The sequence below is a fragment of the Macaca thibetana genome, chromosome 7 (assembly GCF_024542745.1).
Source record: "Macaca thibetana thibetana isolate TM-01 chromosome 7, ASM2454274v1, whole genome shotgun sequence".
NCBI lineage: Eukaryota > Metazoa > Chordata > Mammalia > Primates > Cercopithecidae > Macaca > Macaca thibetana.
The window spans coordinates 102,549,156-102,574,562 of NC_065584.1; the positions used below are offsets into that span (position 1 = coordinate 102,549,156).

Here is a 25,407-nt window from a genome sequence, read left to right on the forward strand (position 1 = left end):
TCCAGAGAGATTAAATAACTTTCTCAGGGCAGGCCCCACATTGACTTGGTCCTGAAAGTGGATCTGCTACTACCTTGTTCCTCATGTGAACCCCAGGGGTGAGTCTCCTGGACAACACTAGGGTAGAAGGCCCCTAAAGGCCAATGGTGTACTTACATGTCCTCCTGGGCCCTGCTAGAAGTGGGGCAGAGGGAGTCCAGCTATGGCTTTTTACATGCGCAGGATCTGGTCTGGAAAAGTGGCAGGGCAGGAGGCCTGAGCTGCTCTGGCTTAAAAGCACCTGAAGTCCCCAGGCAGCTGTCAGCAAAGCCGCCACTCTTCTGCGCTGGCCACTCCAGAGAGCAGCCTTAGAGAACCCTTTGACGCTATCCGCTGACTCTGCCCCAAGCTCCTAGGACAGTACCTCAGGCACTGAACTAAGGTCTCTGCTTCTTGGCTTATCCTCTAGCCTCGAGGGATCCCCCTCCTCAGGCAACCAGGGGTATGGGCCCCTCAGTGGGCCTAGGCACAACTGTGACCCCTTGAGTGTGGCTCTGGCTGGCCTGTTGCTACATGCTCATCTCTTCCCTCTCTCTGCCCAGCAGCACCCCTTTGACCATGGCTGGGGCACCCCTCCTCCCTCCGGGCTCCCCAGCTCCAGCTTTGGGTCTCACTCATTGGTTTGGATGCTCTTGTCCGAGTCCTCCTTTCTCCTCTGCTCTCTTTTGGGACCATCTCCCCTCATCCTGGGACCCTCGCTGCCCCTCTCACTTTCTCTGGTTTCTAGCCTCTGTCGTCCTCTAGGCTCACCGGGCATGCAGTTCAAACAGTGTGTGTGTGTGTGTGTGTGTGTGTGTGTGTGTGTAGGAGGCTGGGTGGGGTGGGGAGGCACAGATTCCTCTTGTAATTGAGTGCAGGAAGCGAGTGCAGGAGGCACTTTGGGCAGCAGGGACCTCCCTTTAGTCAATGTGCAGTGCTGTGACCGCCCTGCCCTGGACCATCCAGAGGCACGTCCCCATTGGAGATTCTCCATCAAGTTCTGGAAGGGGATTGTGAAGTCCCCTATGTGATTATTAATAATGGGATTTGTTCCCAGGAGCCTGTGCAGGAATCTCTCGGCTCCCTGACAGGGCATCTCTTTGCATCTGCTCACATGACTCTTTCATTTCCTTATATATGTATATATGATTGTCTAATTTTTTAGGGCAGAGGGATTTGATTGGAGCCAAAGTCAACTTGCCCATGGGGAAAACAAAATTTCACCAGATCATTGGTTCTTAAAGTGTGGTTCCCAAACCAGCAGCATTAATGTCACCCAGGGAACCTCTTAGAAATGCAAATTCTCCAGGCCTGCTGAATCAGAAACTCAGGAGGTGGGTGGAGCCTGGCAATTTGGTTTTTCCAAGCCTCCAGGTGATTCTGATACCCAGAATAGGAGAACCTCTCCCCTCAATGCTTTCTCAAACCCACACTTGGCCTGTGTTCCCTCTAACCTCTTATCTTGAAGGAGGGATTGGATGCAGCGTTGGCCTAATCAGGTTTCTTTATGAAAAGGCCCAGAGCAGCTTTCTGTTCACAGTTTGTTTTTAAGAGAGTCATAGATTTTCCTTTAATCTGAATAGTAGATCTTAGAAAGGGGACTGGTGTCTGGCCTGGCTAAAAGGTAATGAACAGGAATGTGCTTCCTCAGTCTGAAGAACAGCTTAGCACTCTTGCCCCTGCAGGTTCCCGCCAGCCTTCAGGGACCCTGGCTTCTCCAGCCCTGACAGCACCCTCCCTGGGCAGCTCTCTCCCAGCCAGGAGCATGGCCTGCAGCTGTACCTCTGTTCCCTTCTCCCTCTCTATCCCTTGCTTTGCTTTTGGTCCGTAGCGTAAGGGGTTCTTGATTTTTCCCACAGATGCTTTCTGCGTCTTTGTTTTTCTCTTGTCATGGCAGCTCTTGAGTAAAAATGAATGTGATGTCTTGGCCACATCAGCACATCATGTGCTGGGGCGTCTCTGGGGCAGTTGGCTCCCACACCAGGCTTGGCCTCCTCCTCCCCAGGTGGGTGGATCCCGGGTGAAAAGGCCCAGCATCTGCCTGGCAGCGCCCACCTGGGACTCCAGAGAGAGCTCACATGCTTCAGGGTAATTAGCCTTAGGTTAATTTGTCTGAAAAGAAACTCCCAAGGAGCAATGCCCACCCCCCCACCCACCCTCCCCACAGAATAGTTTCAATAACACTCAAGGTCTGGTGCAAAGCAGACAACATGAAGAAACACAGCAGATTTTAAGGACTTTGGTGGCCTTGTGCTGCAGTGGAGACCCAGGTGCAGGTGGCCCATAGACCTCAGGGTGAGGGCCGCATCTTCCCTGGACCTCAGGCCCTGCCCAGGCATCTGCTACGTGGGCTGTAGGAGGCAGCACACGGGCACCAGCACATCCCTAGGGGAGCAGGTGCTGCCTGTTGTCTCATTACAGTAGGTCTCTACATTGCCTTGTGAACTCAGACTTTACTGAATAAAATAATGCCTGAATTCAAGGGGGTCACCGCCTGGACCTCCTGTATTTGTTTTAATTGTATGGGCGTGCTGTGGCTTCGGTGGTGACTGGCAGTGGGCAGAAACAGTGACAGAGCATGTTCACTGAGTGCCTACTGAGGGTCAGGCACTGTGTCAGCTGCCGTGCATACCCCATTTAATCCTCACTACGGCTCAAGCAGACATGCCCTATTATTATTCCCAACTTCCAGATGAGCAAACTGAGGTACACAGAGGTGAAGTAACTCACACAGAGTCACACGACATGAAGGCAGCAGTAGTAGGACTGGCACCCAGGCCTGTGAGATGCCAAAGGCCACGATCTTACCCATCCTGAAACACAAAGGATCAGAAGTCACTCCTGTAGCCAAGATTGGCCAAAAGGGGAGGATCCCTCAGCTGCCCTGGTTTGAGTATCAGGAGCCCTGGTGCCAGCCACCAGCCTCTGCTACCATCCAGCTTGGTCATCTTGGGAACTGACTTAACCTCTGGGATTCCCATTTTCCTCTCCCGTAGTCAGAATCCAGGACTCCGGGTCCTGGCTCCAACACTGACTTGCCTGGTGACACAAACAAGTTATCTCCTCTCCCAAGTCCTCCTGGATCTCACAGTCTCGGCGTCCCCTGTGTAGGCCAAGGGTGATGGGCTGGGGGATCCCCACTGTTCTCCCACGTTCTGTGAGGTTCTGAGTGTGCTCCTCAGCCCAGAGACATGAAGATTTGTGCTGACACCGAGAAAAGCACACCTACTGGAGGGAACAGGGCAGGGCTGCTGGCTGTGGGCCCCGGGCTTATAGAGTGAGCCCCTGGTCCTGCTCAGCTCCAAACGTGTTTCCCTCAGGAGGCCAGGGCAGGACAGGTCCTGCTGAGGCAGCACAGAGCAGAAGGGCTGGGGATCCTGAAGGGTAGAAACCCAAATGTCCTTGAGAGGCAGGGAGGGGTCAAAGAGGCAGAGCTCCTCAGACCTCCTAAGAAGAATTCTCAGTTTGTTTCCTGGTGGAGCCAGACTGAGACAGCTGGTGGGTATGAGTGTGTGTGTGTGAATGTGTGTGTGTGGCATAGTGTGTAGTGTGTTTGGTGCATGTGAGAGAGAGAGGGAAGGAGAGAGAGAGAGCGTGAGCACCTTCATCCTCCTTGACAGTCGCTGGGAGAGTCTGGCTTGGCTGCGCAGTGGCTGTGTGAGTTCATAGCAGTGGAGAGGTTGACTTCACAGGGACAGAAAGAGGTCCCAGGGTAGGTGGGTGGAGGAGGGCAATGGGAGGAGCAGAAGCCACACACTGCAGGGTACAGGATTGTCTTGGTCCCTAGGCCTTTTTCTGCTGTGGTCTCTGCAGAGCCTCTTTGTGCACTGTGGGTGCTTCATAGAAAGAAATGCTTCCCTCCAGTGTCCTTGGAAACTCGGGTTGGTTTTGGGTCTCTTTGGATGAGAGAGTTTTGTGGGACTTCCGTTGAACTTTCTATACGTTTTTTGAGCACTTACTGGGTTCCAGGTGCAATAAAGAATATAAAACTGAAAAAGAAAAGGTTGTCTTCAAGAAAAGCAACCTGGTGGGGAGGCCAACACAGGCACAGCTGTCACTCCAGGCCAGCAGTCTGAGACGCAGGCTGTGACAGTCGAGGCCCAAGAAAAATGCAGTGGGAGAAAGTGGAAGGAAAGAAGATTTTAGAGTGGGTGGCACTAGCTGTCTGCAGAGAGAACCACTCAAACTGTGCCTCCAGGGTGGGGAGAAGGACATGAAAGGTGCAGAAAGCACAGGGTGCAGTGGTGTGGAGCAGGAGAAGTGCCAGGGAGCTCTAAGATTGCAGCCGACAGGGCGATGCCATTCTGTCCCAGGTGAGTTTTTAGGGTTAGCTATGGCAGTGGGGGCTGAAGGATGGGGGGAGGAGGTGGTATTGAGAGACTATACAGAAACAGGAGGCTGAGGTCACCTTGTGGAAGTACTTGAATTCCAAGGTGGAGTTTGGACTTGATAAGGTGGACCAAGCATTCTGGAGGAGTCCAGTTCTCTGTACCCACGTCTGGTCTCCCATGTGCCATGGTCCTTCTCCACCTCCTCAGCACATGGCAAGTCCTGACCTCCCTTTTCCTTCCTGCTCTGAGCTCCAGCCTGAGAGGATGCTGGCAGCTACTCAGTGATGTTGCACTGTGCTCTGGGACAACTGGAGTGATTTCCTTTTCATAAAACAAGCTATGTGACTGCTGGATTCTAGGATGGATTGGCATCTGGGGAAAGAAAACCTGACATTCCTTTGGAGAACTTGTAATGACAATTTTCTAGCTGCTGACTGCTTCTCTCTACTGGGGACTTCAGGCAATGTCTGGATTTTTCAGATGGTCCAGAGTTGTGTCTTCCAATATGTAGCGTTTGGCCACTCATGGCTATCAAGCACTTGCATTGTGGCCAGTTCAAATTGAGATGAGCTCTGAGAGTGAAGCACACATGGATTTAAAGACTTAGTACAAAAAAGAATGTGAAATACCTCATAGATACATGGATAGACAGATAGATGGATAGATAGATAGATAGATAGATAGATAGATAGATAGATAGGTAGATAGATGCGTAGATAGATTACATGTTGAATGATGTTTTGGATATACTAGGTTAAGTAACATAGTGTTGCAATTAATTTCACCTCTTTTCACTCTTTAACATGTGACTAACAGAAAATTTCACGTGGTATTTTTGTCTTTTATTATATCTATATTAGAGAGTGCTGTTCTAGACAAGGGGTTGTCACACTTTTTATGAAAAGGGTCACATAGTAAATATTTTGGTCCCTGTTGCAACTGCTCAACTCTGCTGTTGTAATGTGAAAGTGGCCCTATTAGTTTCTCATTGCTGTTGTAACAAATTAACACAAAGTTTGTGATGTAAAACAATACAAATTTATTGCCTTACACCCGGAAATTCAACATGGGTCTCACTGGGCTACAGTCAAAGCATAGGCAGGGCAGTATTTCTTTCTGGAGGCTATAAGGGAGAATGGGTGAATGGGTTTTTTTTTTTTTTTGCCTCTTCCAGCTTCTAGAGGTCACTCACTTTCTTGGCTTGTGGCCCCCTCTTCCATCTTCAAAGCCAGCAACATTGCGTGTCTTTGTACCTTCCTTCATTAGTCACATGGGTCCCTACTTTCTCTCTGCCTTCCTCTTCTACCTTTAATGCCCCTTATGATTACATTGGGACCATGGGATAATTCAGGATAACTTCCTGATCTCCATGTCTATAGGCTTAATCACCTCTGCGGTGTAAGTTAACCTATTAACAGATTCTCGGGATTTTGATGTGGATACCATTATTCTACCTGGAACACAACCATAGACAACACATAAGCAAATGGACATGGCTGTGTTTTGGTAGAACTATAAAAACAGACTGCCAACCTGCAGGCTCTAGTTTGCTGACCCCTGGCTTGGAGAACATTTCTCTAAGGATGTTATGTGGGTATTTTTTTTTGGCTAGACACTCCATGGAGAAGATTCTATGCTCCAGTGAGTTTGAGAGACTCAGTTTGCCAGGTCCTTCTCTCATAGTAAAGGCTCTGAGAAGTTCTGCAGTAAATAAGCATGCTTAATTTTAATACAACAGTTTTCAAGCAATATGATCTTTTCCCCCTTGTAATACCCATGAACATATTACAGACCTCAGATTCCAGGAACACACTCTGGGAAACCCTGGTAGAGCCCAGAACAGGCTGCACAGAAAAAGCTGCCTCCAGTCTCCTGAGCTAAGGTCAAGACACCAGTCACGTCAGTTGAGATTTGATTAGAGAAAGCATTTTGGCTTCGTTAAAGTTCATTAAATGAGCCATCCAGTGTAATTTAACTGAATAAAAATGGCTCAGATGGCTTTAACCCCCACTCCCTTTTACAGCAATTTAATTGAGGGAAAAGCAAATATATCAATGATGCAGGAAAATATTTCTTGGCCTTCAAGAAGAACGTTGTGCAGCAGCACCTGCTTCCTTGCCATAGGCATTAGATTTTAACGGGTTGGCTCATGGTCCCTCCTTGGTGCTGGCAGCAGGCCTTGGTGACAAGATTATATGGTGCCTCCTTTCTTCCTATTGATTCAACCCAAGGCCCTTGCAGCAGCCACCCTACAGCTCCTTTGGTGGTGACGTGACTGGTGTCTTGACCTTAGCTCAGGAGACTGGAGGCAGCTTTTTCTGTGCAGCCTGTTCTGGGCTCTACCAGGGTTTCCCAGAGTGTGTTCCTGGAATCTGAGGTGTGTAATATGTTCATGGGTATTACAAGGGGGAAAAGATCATATTGCTTGAAAACTGTTGTATTAAAATTAAGCATGCTTATTTACTGCAGAACTTCTCAGAGCCTTTACTATGAGAGAAGGACCTGGCAAACTGAGTCTCTCAAACTCACTGGAGCATAGAATCTTCTCCATGGAGTGTCTAGCCAAAAAAAATACCCACATAATTGCAGATACCTCTAGTGTGGGGCTGATGGTGCACAGAAGTTGGTCAAGATGGAGAGGAGGTATAGGTTCCTTGGCTCTTAGAGAAGTGGGCAGTAGGCTGCTAGCTCCATCCTTCTTCTGTGGTTTGTTCTTTTTTTTTGTAGCAAAGTCTATGTGGGGTTTGGTGCTGCATCAGGGAATTCTCTTTCCTTACAGATTTTTCATTAGTTCTGGTCTAGAACAGCACTCTTTTCTTGCAGATTCTTCAGCAAAATCAAAAGAATCCGGGTATGGTGTGTCATGAGAAGGGGCTGGTGGTCTCCAAGATGATTGCTATGATCTGAACATTTATGTGCCCCCAAAATTCATATATTGAAGTCCCTCCTCTTCTAGGTGATGGTATTAGGAGGCAGGGCCTTTGGGAAGTGATTAGATCATGGGAGCAGAGCCCTCATTAATGAGATGAGTGCTCTATAAAACAGGCCCCCGAGAGCTAGCTAGCCCCTTCTACCGTGTGAGATTTAAGTGAGAAGACATCTGTCTCTGAGGAGGTAGATCCTTGAACCTGCTGCCCCATTGATCTTGGACCACTTAACCTCTAGAACTAAGAAATAAATTTCTGTTGTTTATAAGCCACCCAGTCTATGGTATTTTGTTATAGCAGCATGAATGGATTAAAACAAAAACCAAGGAGATATCTCTTTTATGGTGAGAAAAAAAGAGGCTGGGCATGGTGGCTCATGCCTGTAATCCCAGCACTTTGGGAGGTCGAGGCAGGTGGATCACCTGAGGTCGGGAGTTCGAGACCAGCCTGATCAACATGGAGAAACCCAGTGTCTACTAAAAATACAAAAAATTAGCTGAGCGTGGTGGCACATGCCTGTAATCCCAGCTACTCGGGAGGCTGAGGCAGGAGAATTGCTTCAACCCAGGAGGCAGAGGTTGCAGTGAGTTGAGATCACACCATTGCACTCCAGCCTGATCAATAAGAGCAAAACTCCATCTCAAAAAAAGAAGAAGAAGAAGAAAAGGAATAGATACTTGATGATGTTAGATCTTAAGAAAGAGGGAATTGCACCTTTCAAAATGCTGCCTTTGTGGATGAAAGAAATAAGAAATAAGATTTGCACCATGATTATTGCAGCCAGCAAGTCACAGACCCTGGGAGCTTGCAGGATTGGGACTTGCATTCATTGTTTTCTGGTTAGCTGTGCTGGATGCACCAAGACCAAATGGTGCTCAAAAGAGTGCCTTTCTGCAAGCAGCAGAATGAATCCTCCAGGAAGAGTCAGTGACTGTGGCATTTATATCTGGGATGCAAGCCGAGCATGCCTCTGGTTCTCTGTTATCTCATTTAATAACCTTTTTGCAGGAGGAGGCTGGAGTACACCCAGGGGGTGGACAAGTGGGCAGATACCAGATTAGATCTTAGTGGCTGGAACCTGATTGGGAGGCTGGTTCCCTGGAGCCACCAAGCATAGACAGAGCAAGGGGGTGACAGAAAACCATGACTTGGAGGCTTTCAGGGATCACAGTAAGGCAGCCAACTTGGCCATCAAGGCCTCAGGGCAAATGAGGGGCTGAGAACAGGTATATTAGTTTGCAATTGCTGCTAGAACTCAATGCCACAGTCTGGGTGGGTTAAACAACATAAATTTATTTTCTCACAATTCTAGAGGCTAGAAGCCCAAGATGAAGGTGGTGTTGGCAGGGCTCATTTCTTCTGAGGCTTCTCTTCTTGGCTTGTAGGTGGCCATTTTCTCCTCCCTGTGACTTTACATCTTTTCTTTATGTCTGTGTCCTAATCCTCTTCTTATAAGGACACTAGTCATATTGGATTAACGACCACCCATATGTCCTCACTTAACTTTAATTAGCTCTTTAAAGATCACATCTCCAAATACAGACACAATGGGGGTTAGGATTTTTTTATTTTTTATTTTTTGAGATGGAGTTTCACTCTTGTTGCCCAGGCTGGAGTGCAATGGTGCAATCTCTGCTCACTGCAACTTCCGCCTCCTGGTTTAAAGCGATTTTCCTGTCTCAGTCTCCCAAGTAGCTGGGATTACAGGGGCCCACCACCATGCCCAGCTAATTTTTGTATTTTTACTAGAGATGGGGTTTCACCATGTTGGCCAGGCTCTTCTCGAACTCCTGACATCAGGTGATCCACCTACTTCAGCCTCCCAAAGTGCTGGGATTACAGGTGTGAGCCACGGTGCCCAACTGGGTTAGGATTTTAAAAATGAATTTTGAGGAAAGAAAATTCAGCCCATTACAACAGAAAACACTCAAGTGAGAGGGACCAAGGAGGTATGGAGGTGGAGTGAGCATCCAGGAGCGAGAGTGGGAGTGCACAGGTGAGGCAGTCTGGTTTAATAGCTCAGAGATGCAGAGGACCTGCCGCCAGCAATCCCTTACACATGCAAATTCTAAGACATACCTGCCCATTAGCCTGCCTCTGCCAGTAGAAGAGGAGGTGCTTCCAAATGTCAGCCCCACTGTTAATCCAGGAAATCCACAAATCCTTCCATTTTCAGGACCACTTTTCAGATGGGGCTTACTGTCTCAACTCTCAACCCCCAAAGGGGCAACAGGTTGGTTTCTCATCTGGTTGGTTTCTCTTGGCAACAGGGTCTGTCTTGTTGACCCTTTTGTAACAACAGGGTTCCCAGGGTAGAAGGTGAAATCCTCCCCATTTGTGGGCTCCGTTTCTGCCGTAGTTGGGTGCCACCATTAGGAAGGTCATACGACTGCTTACTGTGCCAAGGTTTTTACTGGTCAGAGGAGAGGTTGCCTGGGAGGACCCCTGTTCATTATGGGGTTAATGCCAGAGGTGACATCTCAGCTCTGTTGTTCCTCAGGGCCCAGGGTTCAGCCATCTGTGTGTCTGGCTCCTTGTTCCCGGAGCACCCAGTAGCCACATCATCATCGTTTATTACCTCTGGACCCCAGAGTCTGGTCTGTGAGAGGGCCAGTTGTGCAGCACAAAATTAATGGCTTTGTTTGGAAGTCTCGGGCGAGAGATAGAAGAGGCAGTGTCACGGAACTTGATTTTGGGAGTTTGATGCATCGTCTCGTAAAATCTTGCTCACCAAATTAATTCAACGGTCAGGTGGCTTGGAAACTGGCCATTGACCCAAGCAAAAGTCAGAGACGGGTGATAATGGATCTATTAGGGAGGAGGCCCACGGAAAAGGCTGCCACAGGGCTCGGAGGCAGGATGGTTCTTAATTAAACTCTTGTCTGATGAGCAGAGTAACCAGCTCATCAATAATTGATGACAGGTGCATATAGGTGAGGCCCCAGCTAGAAGAAAAAATCAGGGGCAGTGAGTTCCGAGTGGGTGGCAATTCATATAGAAGCTTCTTTATTTACCCTGCACCATGAGAATTTATCAATGCCGGTGAGGGCAGGGTGGCCAGAGGCATGCTCTGCTTGTTTTGTGGAGTGTATATGTTTGCCTTACTTCTTGTCTTTTTTGTATAAGTTCATTCCTGGGGCTTAGTGCTTCTACTGTGTGTCTGGCAGGGCATTGTGTACAGTTGCAAGGGTTGTGCACCCTGCACTCCTCCCTGAACTTGTGCAATACAGTTTCCAGTCTCCGCAAACAGGCACTGGGTTTTCTGTGTCTGTGGGCAGAGCACATGAGTGCTTCAGTCCATTCCATCCATCCAAAGAGCCAGAGGAATCCAGGTGGGGCTTGATGGGTGAGGGAGGGGCAGGGGGGAGATGAAGCCGAGATAGCTCTGGGAGAGCAGGAGCCCACTTTCCCCTTAACAGGTGTCTCAGGACCCCTCCCTCCTCTAACTTGTAATAAGGCAATAATGCTATTTCTTATTCTTTATTTGCCCAGAATGTCTGTTATTTTCTTTCTTTCAGAATCCAATTTTCTTTTGACATTTCTGCCTAATGTAGCAAAGCATGACCTTTGTGAGAGGACATCACTGGCAGCCTGCTCTCTGCCTCGGGTTCCCCAGGACTCCTGGCAGGCTCCCTGCCTGCTCCTCCCTCAGAGATGGGCAGGGCTGCCCATTTCACCTGGGCTGTTCCTGTCTGCTGTCTTGCTAGTTCCCACCAGTTGCTTTTGTACCTTACCAGGGGCATGTTCTTCAGGGCTCAATGAGTCTGGGCTTTCTGACTGCCAACTACCCATTGGATACAGCTTCTCAGCTTCAGAACCATGGGTTTTGTTCAGGGAGGCACTGGAGAGGGGTAGGGAGCTAAAGGCAGGGGAAAGGCACCTTCCCAAAGTGCTGCAGGGATTACCTCGTGGATTTGGAAGTTGGGGGCTTGTCCAGCTTTTGCTGCTGTGATGCTCTTGTGCATAGAGTAAACCAGGCAAAATAAAGCAAAACAGAAGATTTCTACCTAGATGAATCAGACACTTAGATTTAATAAAACCTCATAAAGCCTAATGGCAATGGAGACTCAGAGCAGTACCAAATCCTGTTGTCCTGAACCCCAAGTTTGAGCTCCTGGTCTATTAGGGTAGGGTCATGACTCAGTGGGAGTGTGTGTCTGGTCTCCAGCTCCACCCTTCTGAGCAGGAGCTGAGCTGCTCCATGGGGCTTTGCCCAGGTGGTGTCCTCAGGTGGTCATCATTGCAGTTCTTTTATCACACCTTTCTTTCTGATCGGTGGAGGAACAGTGAAAGTTTGTAGGAATAAGATGTATAGTCATTAGGGGTTTTGTGAAGCTGAGCATGATGGATGGCTTAGGTGTATAGGCTTTTAGTGAGCATATGCTATCATAACAGAGGTCTCAGCCTTGCAGAGAGGAGGTTGGTGACAGTGTAGGGCCATGGGGACTATCCTAGAGGCTTAAAAACTCTGAACAGAGAGAGTGCTGGGTACAGGGAAGACAGCAGAACAGTAAACTTGGGAGACATCTACGTACGTTTCTTTCCCTTCTCCTCCAGTCACCTGCACCCCCAGCATAAGACTGCCTCCCCTGCACAGTAATGGGCCGTCTCAGGGACCCAGCCAGTTCAGGCTGAGTTAGAACCAAGCCACCTCACCAAAAAGGGCTGCATCCAATGAGAAGGGGAAGCCATGTATCTTTGGTTTTTCTTGTATTTTAGTGTCTACCCTGTTATGAACTGGGTAGACTCTCTCCCTATGTGATCTTACCCAGCCTCAACCTCTCCCATGAGCTCTAGACCCAGGAATCCAGCAGGCGATTTGACTTCTCTCTTTGGATAGCTAACAATGTCTCAAACTTGATATCTGCAAGGGGAAGGTCTCTATCCCATAGCCTCCATGTGATCCTTTGGCAGGCTTTCTCATTCTACTCAGTGATGTCACCATTCACCTGGCCACTCAATGATGTCACCATTCACCTGGCCACTCAGTTCTCTTTCCTCTCCAAAATCCAATCCAGTAGGAATCCTGGCAGCTCTACCTCTAACACTTATCTTGATCCATCAACTTGATTATCTCCACTCCCTTCTCTTGGTTGGAAGACGGTAGCAGCCTCCTAACTGGCCTGCCAACTTCCAGTCTTGGCCTTCTATTTTTAAAAATGGTAATTAGACTATGTCACTTCTCTGCTGAAAACCATCCAATGCCTTCCCACCACTCTTTAATATCAAATCCAAACTCCTCCCTATGGCCAACAAGTGTGGCGTGAATCCCTCTCCCACTTATCCCAAAGCACTCCTCAGTCCTTCCTGACTGACTTCCTTCCTGATCCCCTGGATCTCTCAGGCCTTGACATTTGCTACTTCCACTGCCTGAAACACTCCTCCCTTGGTACTCAGCCCTTTCTTCTTCTTGGCTCAGGACCAATGCTACCTTTTCAGAAGGCACTTCTCTCTGAGCCCTTCCCACTCCTGTATCAGTTACTTATATCACGGTGTTGATACTCTTCCTTCTGCTTTTCATCTCTAACTTGAATATAAGATTCCAGAGAGAACTTCCCTTCCCCCTCAATGGTCAACCCCTTCATTCCTCAGTGGAGCCTCAATAAATATTTATTGTAGAAGTCATCTAAATATAGGTATGTGTGTAAGCATATGTATGTGTATAAACAAGAGTCTGTGTTTGCCTTTAGTACCTACAGGTTTAATAGACACAAGTATACACACATCATGTTTGTGTGGATAGATATTTACCTAAATGGAATCAGCACTGCCATTTGTTCCCGTCAGTAGATGAGTACATTGTTCCTGGGATGCCACTTCAATTCTAGCAGTGTCTAACTGCTGCCTTTAAGGGCTGTTATCACATCAAAAGTTGTTTGCTGAGCCTGGCAAAGTAATAACCGTGGGCGTGTTTCTTCTTTTATCCAGAAGACTAATGGCTGCTCCTTTCCCCTGTACATCCTAATGAGAACAATTAAATAGCCATTAGGAGGAGAACAGACGTGTGAACAAAAGGCTGATGTCTTGATCATTGGTGGGCATGTTTGCTGGGAGAGACACTGGCTAAATGGAATTGTAGGTGACCTGCAGAGTTTTTCGACCTGTGTGCATGTTAAGAATGCTAGTGGGCTTATCTACCCTGAGAACTCCCTGTCCTCTTAGAGAAGGATGGCTTCACAAAGGCTCTGTAAACTTTTATTGTGGGGAGGGCATATGGGAGAATGACCATAATAATTTAATGGTTTCTTTGATTTGTAAAATCTTGCCCTTTAAAAGGCCTCAAAAGCCTATCCAAACCTGATCTATGGCCTCAACTATTAGCAGATGTATCACTAGCCTAGCAGAATGAAGAAGAGGGAAAACATAGCCAGGCTCCAGTGAAATGACTAAGCTTACTACCTAGAGCATTATTTGTGCCAGACTTGTTTTAAAAATTTCCCTTTATTTGTCAATCTTGCAGAAACCTGTCAAGTAACCGGCTCACCACACTCTCGTGGCAGCTCTTCCAGACGCTGAGTCTTCGGGAATTGTAAGTTTGGTTTTGAAGACTGTCCAGGTACTGAAGTGCTGGTAATGGGTGAATGGGGAGAAGTGTCAAGCAATGGAACTACCTGAAGGCTGAGCATACATCTACTTGAAGAGCCTCCTTGGGTTGGTTGACGTAGAATGTACCATATTCAGTGACAGCAATTAACTCTGTCGCTTGACTTCTGATGCTCTTTCTGGGCACAATCAATTTCAGAAGACAGGAGTCTCTTCTCTTATCATGACTTAATTTTGTGATCTGTAGGTAATTAGTTATAATAGTATAGATATTTATAATAAAGAATTTATAATAAATAACATTCATAGTATGTAACTTGATAGACTGTTAGGTATGCTTTCATTTATATAACCTTAGATTTATCATCATAAGAGTCATAAGAGGTAGATATTATTATTCTCTGCATTTTATGGGTAACAATTCTGAGCCCTAGAAAGACATGCGAGACTCAACTAAGACCACATTTCTAGGGACTAGCCAAGCTGGGACTTGAACCCACACCTTCTGACTTCAAAGTACGTGTCTTTTCACCACTCATAATCTTCTTCAGCATATTTGGCTTGAGTATTGACATGCAAGGGGTTTGAGGAGGCCATATATTTTTTCTATCTGCGTGTGGACTGCTTAGCCTTGCTGTGGTCCAAGGCTGATCAGGGCACCCCTATCCCAGCCAGCCATTCTGCACAAACAGATGTAAGCTGGATGAGTGAACATTCGTGACCACTGCTGGAAAAAATAACCCATGTTGATGAGTGAGTCATCGGGGTCATCTCTGTGCATGAAGGACATCATATTATGTTGAGGGTATAAATCAAGCAATAAATTGAAAAGGAATTGAGGCATGGATCAAGTTAGGGAGTCAGGGTTCCAGAGACACCACTCATGTGTTCCCTCTTATTTGGTGACGCAGATCCAAATTCACTGAATGCAGATTGCTTTACTCTACCAAGAGGCAATGACCTTGGACCTCTGCCTATGCCGTTGGCGTTTCAACTTGTTCTCCCTTCACCTAGCAAGACCTGACTTCATGGATGTGTCAAAACCTTACCTTTTCAGACCCAGCTCTTGATGCTTTACATCAAGCATCCCAATAACCTATTATCCCATGATGACCTTGTATACTGTAGGTGGAAAAGATAAATTAACATGACTACTACAATTTACTACTAACACTGATTTCTGAGTTCTTCCTCTGTGCCTGGCATTGTGCCAAGCAATCTATTAAGTTGTATACTTAATTTACTTTAATCCTTATGGCAATTCTGTAAGTAGGAATTATTACTATCACTTCACTTTGGAGGACACTAAGATGCTTAGCAAGGTTAAGTATCCTGTTTAAGGTCACTCACTGAATAGTGGCAGGGTGTGGACCCAAAGCCTTGACCACTGTGCTCAACTATCTCCCAATGTTTTCAGTCTGTTTCCAACACAAGGATCTATTCTACGATAATTTTAAAAAAAAGACATGATTGTGGTCTTTCTGAAGTTACCCTAGAACTGACTGAGGGCCTTGGAGGATCTCTTTCTTGGGTGTCTTGCATGTAATTATTCTGGAACCCGTCGCCCCTTCATCTTCAGGAGACCAGGGATGGCATCTCTCCAGGGAACACAGGGGGTCTGCTGTTGGCTGAATTATTGAGAAAATGTTCAGTGCTCTTTCTAAAAAATTATTGGATGTGAAATCAATGGTGTGCTGCTGCCCTGGTGACCTGTTTCTTGGAGTTTTAGAAACAGTCATTCCGTGGATATATATTTAAAGAAAATGTCAGATTTCTCCCAGAGGATCATGGGATTCTGCATTCATCTTTGCCTGGGATCAATACACCAGTGAGCTAGATGTGACTTATGGAGGAATGAAGACATTCCCTCCAGTGTGAGTCAGTGTGTGAGTGCCACCATGTCCATGGTACATTTATTTCTGTCATATATAAGAAAAAATTATATTAGAGAATAAAGAAGCCCCCCCTCTAAGGAGCAGTCGCCCTGGTAGGGGTCTAGTTTTTGAGGAAGAATTGAATCTTGAGAGAGAAAAATTTATCTTTTGGCTGGAGGGGCCGCGTGTTGGCTCTTAGCTGTGGCTATGATTAAAATCCAAACAATCCCAGTTCCTGGCAAATGGAAGAGGGGGTAGTATTTTCTTGTCTGACTTCCTGATTAGTCCACATGGCGCCATCTGTCATGAGCCATCTAGACTGCCAGGGTCTGCTCGATGGAGCCTGTGGGCTGGGGTGTGGGGATGGGTTGGGTATTTCCAGGAAGAAAGAATTTTGGCCCTGGAGGAGAAAGGGCTCAGTGCGTTGTGGAGCCAGGAAAGCCACAGACCAGAAGTGTGAGACTTCAAGTGACCCTCTGCAGGGACAGAAGAGGTAGAGGGTGCATAGCAATTCCTTAGCATGTTTCTTTCCATCATTAAGGACCTCTGCTGTACCCCAACCAGCCCCTTGCCCAGTAGAGGATCCTTGCTATAAGAATGGAAGGTCTGAGTGTCCACGACTTTTCCAGTAGGGCAGAAGGAGAAGGAAGAGGCACATCTGGAGCACCTCATGTGTGTAAGGTTCTATCTCATCCTTGGAACAATCCCACAGGGAGGTAGCCATATAACCAGTGTTACAAATGAGGGATTTGAGGCTTGGCTAAGTTAAACAGCTAGTTCAAGGTCACATGGCTAGTAAGTGGTACATCTGGGAATGAGTGTTATGATTTTTATTATTATCACTACCCTGATCTGATCTGCTGTTTCCAAAGATGATGCTCTTTCTTTCACCTGACTCAAGCAACACACCCTGCATGCTCAGCCTCTCCTTCCAGAAGCCCCTCTCAAGATGGCGGGTCCCTTGAATGGAATCAAAGGAAACAACCAACCAACCAAACAAACAAACAGGTTACCATCTCAGAGTTCCTGCAGTGCACCAAGACCCTTCCTCTACTTTCTCTCATTTACTTTTGTGGGATGAGGGGGATGGTCTTGACCAAGCCCCTGGCTCATGACTTCCCCTCTGTCCAGCGGGGGCGTGCCTCTTATTGAGTGAATTGGAAGCATCTTCCATGATCTGCCTTAGAGTAGCCAGCATGGTTTCAGTGGCACAGGTTGGAAAAATTTGACTTGGCATTGTGCAGTGCTCTCAGAAGTTTCTGGTTATGGCAAGATGATTTTTTTTTTTTTTTTGCTTGTGGAGAAGATTGTCCAAAAATCAGAGCAAGAATCAGAGAGATTGTCTTAGAGATAAAGAATGAATTAGGAAGAAAAGAAGCTTAGATTCTGAATCTCAAGATACAGTTTAGGCAATGGCAAGAGGTCCCAGAGGATGTAGACCCACAGCACAGAAACACTCCAGCAGTGCCCCAAGGACCCTTAATTTATCTTGAACAGGCTTCTCTGAATACCCTGCATGCACGGAGCAGACATGATTAAAATAGATTGGAGTATTTCATTTTCTTTTAAAGGAAAGTGATAATTACCTCTGGTATCATTTGAAGATTTAATCGACTTGGTAAAATATTAACTCAGTAGCGGGGATGGGTTTGGGCTGGTCCTGGTGCATTTCTCTTCCCAGTCTTGGCTGTGAAAACTTTCCACAGCTCTTGGAGACGTCACTAAACAATAATGTTACTGATAGTATTACTATAGTGATCATTTCTGGCCTCTTAGTAGTTTCTTTTTGTTCCCAGATCATGCTAACATACATTATCGTGAATCCTCCTAATAAATTTGTGAAGAAGGAAGGTCGAGCACAATGATCCCCATTTTATTGGTGTTAAAAGAGAACCTTAGAGAGTTAAGTTATTTGCTGTATTAGTTTCCTAGGCTGCTTTAACAAATTACCACACACTTGCTGGCTTAAAACAATAGAACAGGCTGGGCACGGTGGCTCACGCCTGTAATCTCAGCACTTCAGGAGGCCGAGGCGGGCGGATCACGAGGTCAGGAGATCGAGACCATCCTGGCTAACACAGTGAAACCCCATCTCTACTGAAAATATAAAAAATTAGCCGGGCATGGTGGTGGGCACTTGTAGTCCCAGCTACTCAGGAGGCTGAGGCAGGAGAATGGCGTGAACCTGGGAGGCGGAGCTTGCAGTGAGCCGAGATCGCGCCACTGCACTCTGGCCTGGGCGACAGAGCCAAACTCTGTCTCAAAAAAACAAACAAAAGAAACAAACAAACAAACAAAACAATAGAACATTATTGTTTCACCATTCTGGAGGCCAGAAGTTTGAAATAAGGGAGTTGGCAGGGCCATACTCCCTTCAAAGCCTTTGTGGGAGAACCCGTCCTTGCCTCTTCCAGTGTCTGATGGCTCCTGGTGTTTCTTGGCTTGTGGCAGCATCACTTCAACCTCTGACTCCATCTCATATGCCTGCCATCCCTGTCTTTTTGTCTTTAATCTCCATCTTCTTTCTCTTTCTATTTCATTTTATATTTTTGAGATAGTCTTGCTCTGTAGCCCAGGCTGGAGTGCAGAGGTGTGATCTTGGCTCACTGTAACCTCTACCTCCCAGGTCCAAGTGATTCTCCTGCCTCAGCCTCCCAAGTAGCTGGGATTACAGGCATGCACAACCACGCCCAGTTATTTATTTATTTTTTTTGTATTTTTAGTAGAGATGGGGTTTCACCATGCTAGCTAAGCTGGTCTCGAACTCCTGGCCTCAAGTGATCTGCCCGCCTTTGTCCCCCAAAATGTTGGGATTACAGATGTGAGTCACTGTGCCCAGCACGTCTTTCTTTTTTAAGGGTACCAGTCATTGGATTTAAGGCCCACTTGAAATCGAGAGTGATCTTATCCCTTGATCCTTAACTTGATTACATCTGCCAAGACTTTATTTCCAAATTAGGTCACATTCACAGGTACTAGGGGTTGGACTTGGATATATCTTTTTGGAGGACACAACTAAACCCAGTATATTCACTCGAAATGACACAGCTGGCCCAACTCAGATGTTTGGTTTGTGTGCTTTTCCTACCATCTGACAGTTGTTATCTCAAGGAGGCCTGTGCTGATGTCTTCATCTTTTGGGAATCCTGTACTGGGTGACAGCAGGGCTGTCCTGGCTGATCTGGGTCCCCTCCTCATTTTCCACTGCCCGGCCCCAGGACTGCCACTGGCATTGTTGATACTGTGCAGGGAAGAAGAAAACCACTAGAGTGATGACCGGAGGGAATCAGTGTTTTCTAAATACCCAGTGGTGGCCTTGGCTGTGCTGCAAAGTGCCTATCCTTACAAGCTCAGATGGGGCTGAGTTAATCTGTGGGGAGCCCTCAGGGCCCTGCGATTACACCCCAGGCCATCTTGGGGCAAGGGCTGGATATTGGTAAGCTTTGCCTTGCAGCAGCTGCTGCTGTATTATTCATGGAACCACCTGCATTATTCATGAAGCTTGGAAAGCCATGCTTTAGGTTCCACAGGACTGCCCCCAAAGCCCTGGCTAAAGGCTCCCCTGCTTGAGACCTGGTTCAATGGGAGGAGGGACACAAGATGGACAGCATCATTTAGACTTAGGATGTGCCGGTCTTTGCTTCTTGCCCACCTCACCATTTGAATCCTCTCTTGTCCAGATACAGACGATTGTGGATTTGCTCAGTGGGCTGTCTAGGGTGTCATTGTTTTAAAACTCAAAATGCTTTCTGCTGTGTGTGTGTCTTGTTCTCTTGGAGGACAGTCCAGAGGGATGGGGGGAAAGCCCCACAGGTCTTTTGCAGTTTCCCGTAAACTCAGTTGGAACAAAGGACCAGGTTTCAGGGTGCATCCCAGCTGCTGGATCAGGTCCTGTAAGCAGGACCCTGGGAGGAAAGGATGGAAGGAAGCAGAAAATTTGTACAAAGCCTTTGCCTGGCAGCATCCTTGGCACATTCCAAACATCTCACCTAATTCTCCGGCCAGCCTCAGGACATTCTGATGCTGTCTGCCTTTGGGGGGCCATGAGATGCTGGGATGTGCAGCAGTGCAGGGACCAGACAGGAGGCAGCACCACATCAAGTGCTGTGTGACTTGCGGCAATGCAGCCAAGCCCCTCGCCTGTCTAGTCTTTTCCACCCAGGTGGATGATTTGTATTTTTACACCTACTTAATAATGAATGACTGCATCTTGTCAAGTGAGCAGCTGGGAAAATCCAGGCTGACCTGGTTCAGTTCGCATATATTCAAGCATCTGGACCCTCCTTGTCATTCCAGCAGGGTGGCCAGGCCTCTCCTAGCAGCCCCCACAGTGTGAGCCCACACCGCACCACCTCCTCCAGCCTCTCTTTCCTGCACACACTGGGCAGCTCATCTGACCTTCTGCTCTCCTTTTTGTGAGGGTTAAGTGAAATAATGCGTGGAAGGCATTTAGTCTAGTGTTGGCACTATGGCGAGTGCCACGCTAATATTATGATCCTATAATGTCTATTACTTCCCTCTCATTTTTTTCCTGCCTACCTTTTCTGTTTTTGTGTCTCATGTCCAGTCACACAGGCATCTTGACATAACCCCAAGGCAACACCTCCAAGGCTTCTTGACCTCACCCTTCCCTTTCTCCTTCTAAGACCTTGATCTCTCCCTCCCCAGCCTCACCCCCATCCCAACCTCATTTCTAATGTGTCCTCTCTTCCTTTTCGCTGGTTCTTTCTCTTCTGTTTTGAACCAAAGACAGTTCTCCCTGCCATTGATTTCCTGTCTCTTGGAGCTTAATATCTTGGGGTCATCTTTCGCTTTTGCCTCTTCTTTTATCCCCTACAAAGCACCACGTACCATTTTGCCTTCCTTGTGATGTTTACTGGATCTTCTCTTCCCTCTCTCCAGTTTTTCTCACTCCACTCTAGGCCTGTATTAACTAGGCAGCAGTTCTCAAGTGGTGATCCAGGGTGTCCTGGGGGCCTTAAGACCTTTTCAGGAGACCGTGAAGTAGAATCTATTTTCATAGTAACATTGAGCCATTATTTGCCTTTTTCACTCTCACCCTCTTATGAGCGTACCGTGGAGTTTTCCAGAGGCCACAGGACGTGATAACATCATGGCTCTGATGAGGCCTGGAGTTTGTGCTAATGTATTCTGGAGTGTTACATCTTTCTCAGGGTTAATTTCTAATGGGTAAATAGTGATAGACATGACTCACATAAACAACAGTTCTTTGAGACCCTCAGTAATTTTTTTGGGAGAGTGAAAGGAGTTCTGAAACTAAAAGTTTGAGAATTGACCTGGACCCTGCCAGTCTATATGGTGCCTATGTGTGAGTTACAAAAGATGCCCCATCTGGATGCATGTAGCTGTGGGTCAGGGTTACAGCTGGGTCCGGCCGAGAGTGTGCAGAGTGGATTTTATCCTCTGTTTATCCCTTTGGTTGAGTACTTTGAGAAATGCTCAAACTACACAACTGTACATGTTGACCCTTTGTTTATAAGTAATCCTAACTGGCTTCTCAGTCTCTAGTTTTCCTCTTCTCCAGCTTATCCTGTACTTTATTGTTGGATTTCTCTTTTTACAGATTTCTTTGTTCATATTGTTCTCCAGTTCTAGAGGCCTCAATGGTTTTCCCCTGCCTCCTGGATAAATTCCAAATTTCCTGATGTGGCAGTAAAAGTCCTCTACTATCTGGCTTCCACTCGCCCTTCCAGCTTTATTTCCCAGCACTCCTCAACACATTCTCTGTCTTGCTAAGCCTTTCTTTTCTGTTTTCACACCTTACTTTCAACTTCCCTTTGCCTTTGTTACTTCCTTCTACTTACCCCCAGCCCCCGTGCCACCTCCTCCTGCCAACCTGGTCTTTGCCTACATGAGCTCCTGAAGTCAGGGCTCCTAGCTTGCTCCGCTCTGCTTCTCCCATGCACCCAGCAATGCCTTGCACATGACAGATGGGGTGGAGAGTACATGAGTTTTGAAGTCCAGCACACTGAGGTTTGAAACTGTGCTGTGTTGCACACCAGCCAAAGGACCTTGCACATGTGACTTAACCCCTCCAAACATCAGAGAGGGCCCCTCCCTCCTTGCAATTTTGGCCATCTCCCAGGGTTGTTGTAAGAAGCAAATGGCTCAGTAAGAGTTCTTTCCGTTTCCTTCACCTTTCTGACAGAGTACCATGTGCAGAGAGTACTTTTAGGCTAAGAGGATGATACCATGTAGGGGTATTTACACATTCTGCCTCTGGTGTCTTAGTAACTAGAAAGCACTGATTCCTTTTCCCAGGGGCCTCACATTTTCCCGAAAGCTGATTAATTTTGATGCATGCTTAACTATTTTGGAGTTTGCCAGTTGTCAAAAATATCCTAGGTCTTAGTGTGGTGTGCCCAAGTGCCCCTCCCTCTGCGTTCCAACAGATTCATCTCCTTGATGGTCCAGAAAGAGAATCATGTTTCCTCTAATGATCCAAGCATTCAAATTTATCCGGTGCTCTTTACTCTGAGTTTTGGATTGATTAATGCTGTTCATCCTCTCCTTAATAATCCCATTGAGAGGGGAGGTGACTTGCTTCAAGTCACAAGGAAAATCAGTGGAGAAGGAGGTCCTTGAAGGTGACTCTTCCCCTATCAAACATTCTTCTTCACCAGGCTGAGTGCTCCTGAAGGACAGCGACTGTCTTCTTCATCTCTGTGTCAGCAGCACTCAGCCCATGGCCAATTATGGAGCAGGTGCTTATTAAGAATTTATTGGATTTATGGAAGAATAAAGCTGGTCTCAGGAAGGGCTTTGAGCATATCTTGGAAATAGATAACCACCTACTCCGCCAGGGAGAGTCAGCCAGTCTCATTCTCTCTCTTTTTCTCTGTCCTTTAACAAGAATTTATATGCCAGGCTCAGTTCTAGGTTAGGGAATGGACAAAACAGGCAATGTTGCTGACCTCAATGGAGCTTAATTTTTATTCAGGGAGACAGATAAACAAACTAATTAAAAATAAATATTTGAAGTGATGCCAGTAGTGATAAATTCTAGAAAAACAAACATAGCATGGCAAGGGACTGGGCAGTATTAGACTGAGAGAGCCAGCCTTGTAGAGATGTTGGGTAAGAGCTTGGCAGGCAGTGGAAACAGCAAGTGCAAAGGTCCTGGGGTAGGAACAAACCAGTCAAGCGGGTGACCTTTCAGACACCAAGGTCAGTGTGGCTGAAGAGGAGGAGGGAGTGAGGGAAGATGAGGTCAGGGAGATGATGGAGAATGGTGCAGATTATTTAGGACTTTAACTTTGATTTTCAGTGAGATGGAAGGCCATTGGAGGGTTTTGAGAAGAGGAGCATCTCGAGCTGATGTCTGTTTGTTTGTTTGTTTTTCTTGAGACAGAATCTCGCTCTGTCTCCCAGGCTGGAGTGCAGTGGTGCCATCTCGGCTCATTGCAAGCTCCACCTCCTGGGTTCATGCCATTCTCCCTCCTCAGCCTCCTCAGTAGCTGGGACTACAGGTGCACACCATCATGCCCGGCTAATTTTTTGTTTTTGTATTTTTAGTAGAGACAGGGTTTCACAGTGTTAGTCAGGATGGTCTCAATCTCCTGACCTCGTGATCTGCCCGCCTCAGCCTCCCAAAGTGCTGGGATTACAGGTGTGAGCCACTGGTGTCTCCTTAAAAGGATCTCTTAGACAGTTGCATTGAGTGGGGTGGATTTCTTTCTTTCTTTTTTTTTATTTTTATTTTGAGATGGAATCTCGCTCTGTTGCCAGGCCGGAGTGCAGTGGTGTGATCTCGGTTCACCACAACCTCCATCTCCTGGGTTCAAGCGATTCTGCTGCCTCAGCCTCCCGAGCAGCTGGGACTACAGGTGTGCACCATCATGCCTAGCTAATTTTTGCGTTTTTAGTAGAGACGGGGTTTCACCATGTTGGCCAGGATGGTTTCAATCTCTTGACCTTGTGATCTGCCCATCTTGGCCTCCCAAAGTGCTGGGATTCCAGGCATGAGCCACCGCGCTTGGCTGGATTTCTTTTCTTAACAAATTGAGTTTATTGTTTTAAAACTATAATTTATGGACTTACAAGGATTTTTCCACTTCTTTTAACCTTGTTAAATCCCGCCTCCCCTTAATTCTTGAACAGGTAGTGTCCCTCTTGTCCTCATAGCCCTGGGAAGGTCCTGAGCCATCTTCGGTTCAGAGGTTCCCTTCCCCTCTCTCTTTGCCCACAGGAGGTTGGAGCAGAACTTTTTCAACTGCAGCTGTGACATCCGCTGGATGCAGCTGTGGCAGGAGCAGGGGGAGGCCAAGCTCAATAACCAGAACCTCTACTGCATCAACGCTGATGGCTCCCAGCTTCCTCTCTTCCGCATGAACATCAGTCAGTGTGGTGAGTGAGTGGCCGCCTGGCCCAGCTGGCTCCAGGGAGGCATCCCTCAGACACCAGAGATGGTGGTGGATGTTACCTTGGGATGCCAGAGCCTTCCTTTCGAAATGCCCTTCCAGCCTTGAACTCTGCAGTTGTGTGCAGATCTCCTGACTAACCATTCCCCTTCTTGGTCATTCCTGTCCCTTTGTGCACGAGCCATAGGAAGACTGGTTTCAGGAATGCAGACAGGAGTTAAATGTGCTCCTTCTCATCATACCAGATTTCCTTTCTCTCTGTGAGTTACCTGTCAACCAAACCTGAAGGAGTGTATCTCAAAATGTGGTCTCTGGACTCCCTGTGGCAGCACCTTCTAAGGAGTTTCCAGAAAAGCAGATTTCTGGGCCCAGCCACAGACTTTGAGAATGTCTGGGGATGGGTCCCAGAAATCTGAATTTTAAGCAAGTTCCCCAATGGGAGACTGAAACACTATTATTTAGATAACCAGAACCCAAAGTGTAATGATGCCATTGAGCTTAATTGCCAGAAATGCATTCCTTGAGCACTGCCCCCACCCCTCCACCTCCCGCTGCAATGTGGGAGACTACAGCTGCACGGGCTTCAATTCTGAGTTCTGATGTCTACTGGGGAGGTGATGGAAAGCGTCTTGGATCTTCCAAGAACCCAAGCAGGTGGTGTTAGAGTCATTATTGAACAAGGCAAGAAGTGCCACCATCAGGCCTATGGACAGAGCTTCCTTTGGGTAGTAAGTGTTTGCCTGTCTTTTCACCCACTTTGTCTGGCTCCCAGACCTTCCTGAGATCAGCGTGAGCCACGTCAACCTGACCGTACGAGAGGGTGACAATGCTGTCATCACTTGCAATGGCTCTGGATCACCCCTTCCTGATGTGGACTGGATAGTCACTGGGCTGCAGTCCATCAACACTCACCAGGTAGGCATCCTGGGCTTGAGCCCCATCAGGAGGTTAGGGAGTGATCACATTGTAGTCTTGAAGAAGAGGGAAAATTTGTGGTCTTGTTACTATAGGAGAAAACACATAGACTTGAGTTACATGCAGCTGCAATATTTTCTAGCCATTCTGCTCTACACATGCTACTCAACTTCTCTGTAACTTAGTTTTTGCTTCTGTAAAATGGGCATAGTATTGAACTACCATTCACCTCATAGGGTTAATAGGAGGATGGCCTGAACCATTGCCTATGAGAAGCCTGGCATTTGGTAGGTGTGCTTTCACACAAAGATCTCCTTCACCTTCTGCTCAGCTTTCCTTTTGATTCCTAAAGGTATTTGGGGATTAGGTAGCAGAGCCATCTTTGTAGAGGCTGTTTGATTGTTACCTTTTTATTGGG

The 25,407-nt window shown here is 47.1% G+C and overlaps 2 protein-coding genes across 12 annotated transcripts in view; one reads left to right on the plus strand and one right to left on the minus strand.

Moving 5' to 3' along the window:
- Positions 1-25,407, minus strand: part of MRPS11 (mitochondrial ribosomal protein S11) — a 1,182,883-nt gene that overhangs the window by 315,473 nt on the left and 842,003 nt on the right. The window contains exon 1 of one of the 4 annotated variants that reach the window (XM_050797705.1): positions 14,479-14,482. The exons of the other annotated variants lie outside the window; for them this stretch is intronic. The gene's annotated coding sequence lies outside the window, so the exon portion shown is untranslated. Of the gene's footprint in view, positions 1-14,478; positions 14,483-25,407 lie in introns of those variants that run through there. 4 annotated transcript variants of the gene reach the window in all.
- Positions 1-25,407, plus strand: part of NTRK3 (neurotrophic receptor tyrosine kinase 3) — a 386,330-nt gene that overhangs the window by 96,973 nt on the left and 263,950 nt on the right. For all 8 annotated transcript variants that reach the window (XM_050797633.1, XM_050797640.1, XM_050797635.1 and 5 more), the window contains exons 4-6: positions 13,737-13,805; positions 23,903-24,060; positions 24,847-24,989. In XM_050797633.1, the coding sequence (XP_050653590.1) occupies positions 13,737-13,805; positions 23,903-24,060; positions 24,847-24,989 (370 nt within the window). The remainder of the gene's footprint in view (positions 1-13,736; positions 13,806-23,902; positions 24,061-24,846; positions 24,990-25,407) is intronic.